The 3,388-nt window shown below is 48.4% G+C and overlaps 1 protein-coding gene across 1 annotated transcript in view; it reads left to right on the top strand.

Moving 5' to 3' along the window:
- Positions 1–3,388, top strand: part of BMP6 (bone morphogenetic protein 6) — a 30,316-nt gene that overhangs the window by 16,364 nt on the left and 10,564 nt on the right. Inside the window, exons 3-4 of the mRNA XM_009326534.1 lie at positions 1,345–1,493; positions 2,750–2,947. Coding sequence (XP_009324809.1) covers positions 1,345–1,493; positions 2,750–2,947 — 347 coding nt within the window. The remainder of the gene's footprint in view (positions 1–1,344; positions 1,494–2,749; positions 2,948–3,388) is intronic.

Consider the following 3,388-nt stretch of genomic DNA (forward strand, 5'->3'; position numbering starts at 1 on the left):
GTCTCAGCTGCAGCTGCTGTTTGTGGTCTCCTTTAAGCAACACTTCAGTTTATATACCCTGCCTGGGAAAGCCCAAATCTTTCAACCTTAAGGTTTCCAAAACATGTAGCAGCTGGCCAGCCCCAGCCATTCGCTGCTGTTGGAGGTGAAGGTCAGAGTTGTTCCTGAACCCTCTTCCCGTTGGAGGAGCAGTGGCAAAGACTCCTGTGGGAAAGGCTGCTGAGTCAACCACAGAGCGTGTGGCTACCAGCGAGGTGGAGGAAAGCCTCCACGCTGTAAAAATAGCTGCACTAGGAGCCCTAATATACTTAAGTGCTTATTTTTCCATGTATGATCTCATGAAAACCAAGCTGCTGGGCAGTATGACATAGCAGTTGGCCAAAAATAAAATGTAACTCAATCAAAATGTTTTTTTCTGAAGTTAACCTTTGATGGGTGGAAGGGACAGGTGCCCTGTTTTCTCATTTCCATTAAGTTATTGTTAGGAAAAAAAAAAAAATCCAGGGGGGAAAGACAGGTGAAAATGGGAGTGACACCTGGTATCCATTTTGTGATGATAGCCACAGGTTAAGGATAGAAATTGTAGCTCTCTTGCACAGGGAAGTTATGCCTATAATACAGTGAGAAAATGTACATGAGATTTCTCTGGGTGCTTCTCCAGCTGATTTCATTGAACTGAGTTTTGGTGGGCATTTGATGCTGTAAAAAAGGTATAGACTTGATAGCATTTGAAGCTGAAGCCCATGAAGGAGACTGAGTACCAACAGCCTTGGATCAAGGCACTCTAATCCCTGTTGATAAGCCTCAGAAAAATGTCTTTAGAGGCCTTTAGAGGTTCATTTTCCTTCACTGTTTGATGCTTGGCCTGTTAAATTATTTTATTTTGGGGTTTGGTTTTGTTGGTTTTTTTTTCAATTGTGGTAGACCTGTTGCGGAAGGTGGGCTGAAACCACGAAACCCCTTTGACAAAAGCCACTGAATGCCTGGAAATGCTGGTAGTTTGACCACTGTCCTGCCAGAGCTAGCATTACGCTCTTCAGGAAGAAGAGTGGCTTACGAATCCCTTGCAGGTGGAGAAACACCCAGACCTAAGGACTAGGATTGCTTTCCTCCAGCCTTGAAAACAGTGAAAAACCTTTGTAATCCTGAATTTCACGTGCAGCAGAAGTACATGCATCTCATGGCAAAACTCTGGATAAAAACAGGCAGATTTGGGGGATTGTTTTTTTTCTAGCTATTAACATCACTTTTACTTGTTTCAGGTTTTCTTATTTCTGTAACAGCAAAAGCCAGGGGAGAAAATCCCAGGCATCACAATCTTGTCATTACACTTCTCCTCTGCAGGGCCTCTGACCTGTTTCTGCTGGACACACGTGCGGTGTGGGCCTCGGAGGAGGGCTGGCTGGAGTTTGACGTCACTGCCACCAGTAACATGTGGGTGATGAACCCTCAGCACAACATGGGACTGCAGCTGAGCGTGGTGACCCGGGACGGTAGGTTACGAGCCAGTTAATGCGGGTAACCTCGCGAGCCTCTTGGATGCTGTCTAGAAGTGGTGCTAACAGAGTCCAGTTGTGATGTGGGGAGTGAGCACCCTGCCGTTGTAGGCAGCTGTTGCCAACACCTTGAGCAAAGTGTCTGAGGGCACAGATTGAGGGCTGTCAGCTTCCTGGCTGTCCCGTGACAGACACGTCTTTCCCCATGAGTGAGGTCAGGTGTCTCTGAACAGTACCAGGATGAGGTGGTGGAGGCGGGCTGGGGTAGGGTCCTGGTTCCTGAGTTGGAGGTGGAAGGGGGCATGGAGCTGGGATCTCAGGTGGGGTGAGGTTTAGGGGTGAGAGGAAGAGCAGAGGGAAGGTATATGGGTATACACCTCCCAATGTGGGCTTATGGCAGCCCTGCTGGCTGCTGTGGCTGCTGTCACTGCTCGGATCTCATCAAACCTAAGTTGGGAGCCCTGCACTGGAGAAGCGATGGAGTCGCTGTGTGGGGCTGGTCCCTGCAAGGGCGGCTGCAATGATAGCATTTCCCAGCCCGCAGAAACTTCGAAAAGTGGAAAAGGAGAGAAGAGACTGCAAAAGAGCATGAAATTGAGTGTTGGAAGATAAGTGGTAGGGAAGGAGAGGATCCAGATGAGCAGAAGGTGACCAAAAAGATGACAGTGACATCTTTCCCTCTATAGGAACCAGTCTCCAACCTTATGTTTTCTTCCTATTGCTTCATGATGGGGTTTTGTACACCTGTGGGGTCAAGTGAGACCAGAGGGGCTGTCCACTGTTCTCCCTGAGGAAATGTTAGTGCCAGCCTCCCCCTCCCCAAATGGGCTGAGAGCCCGTCCCCGTGCTCCTGACAAAAGCATCCCATCTCTTTGCCCTCTGCTTTCCCCAAAGATCGCCTAATCCCATCTCTGCTTCTTGTGTTTCACGGGCAGCAGAACTAATTTCATGACACATCTGGGCTTTGTGTTTTATATATCTATCTGTATGCCCCTTCAATGCCTAAACCAGACTAGAGATGCCATAGGGGTACCAAAGAGCCAGGTGCTGCGATGGAGCCTCTTGTCCAGGATGGATGGAGTGCTGTCTTAAAAATGTCCGTAGGTCATGGTGGCAGGAGGGGCGTGTTTAGTGATAAAAGAAGAGTGTGAGCAAGAAGAAAGGAAACACTGCTTATGGGGATGCCGTGATTCTGGAAGGAGCAATCCAACAGCACCGTTTCTCTAACACTCACTTTTCTGTTTGATTTCAAGGTTTCAGCGTAAATCCTAGAGAAGCGGGCCTTATAGGCCGAGATGGCCCTTACGACAAACAGCCTTTCATGGTGGCCTTCTTCAAAGTGAGCGAAGTTCATGTTCGGACCACTAGGTCAGCGACGAGCAGGCGCAGGCAACAGAGTCGCAACCGCTCCACCCAGGCTCAGGATGTTTCCAGGGTGTCTAGTGTCACAGGTAATCATGCAGCACCCATTTTGACTGGAAGCTGGGGCGACTTGTAATGTTTCTATTTGCTTTGGAGTGCAAAAGCAAGAAGGGGGACGTGAGGTGGGATGCTCTTCCTTGGGGGAACAGGTTACACCTGCAAGGGGATCAGAGAGGGAGTCTCACATAATGAGACTTACAGGAGTCCTCTTGAATCCAGGGTGGAGTTCAGACCCCCATGTGAAGTTGCAGCCATCGAATTCAGGGGGGGTGAGGCATTTTAACTCCGAATTTTGTGTTTGTAGGTTGCTTGCTACACAGTATTTACCTAGAATTACGCCACGTGAAATGCAATATTTAAAAGATTCCATCTCTGCATACACTGAGATTTATGGTATTGCACATCTGCATTTCCAGCAGAGTCCTCTTTCGGTTTTCTTTGGAAAAAACCCTGGTAGAACAGCACGAGAT

This window comes from Pygoscelis adeliae, unplaced genomic scaffold (assembly GCF_000699105.1).
Source record: "Pygoscelis adeliae isolate BGI_AS28 unplaced genomic scaffold, ASM69910v1 Scaffold186, whole genome shotgun sequence".
Classification (NCBI taxonomy): domain Eukaryota; kingdom Metazoa; phylum Chordata; class Aves; order Sphenisciformes; family Spheniscidae; genus Pygoscelis; species Pygoscelis adeliae.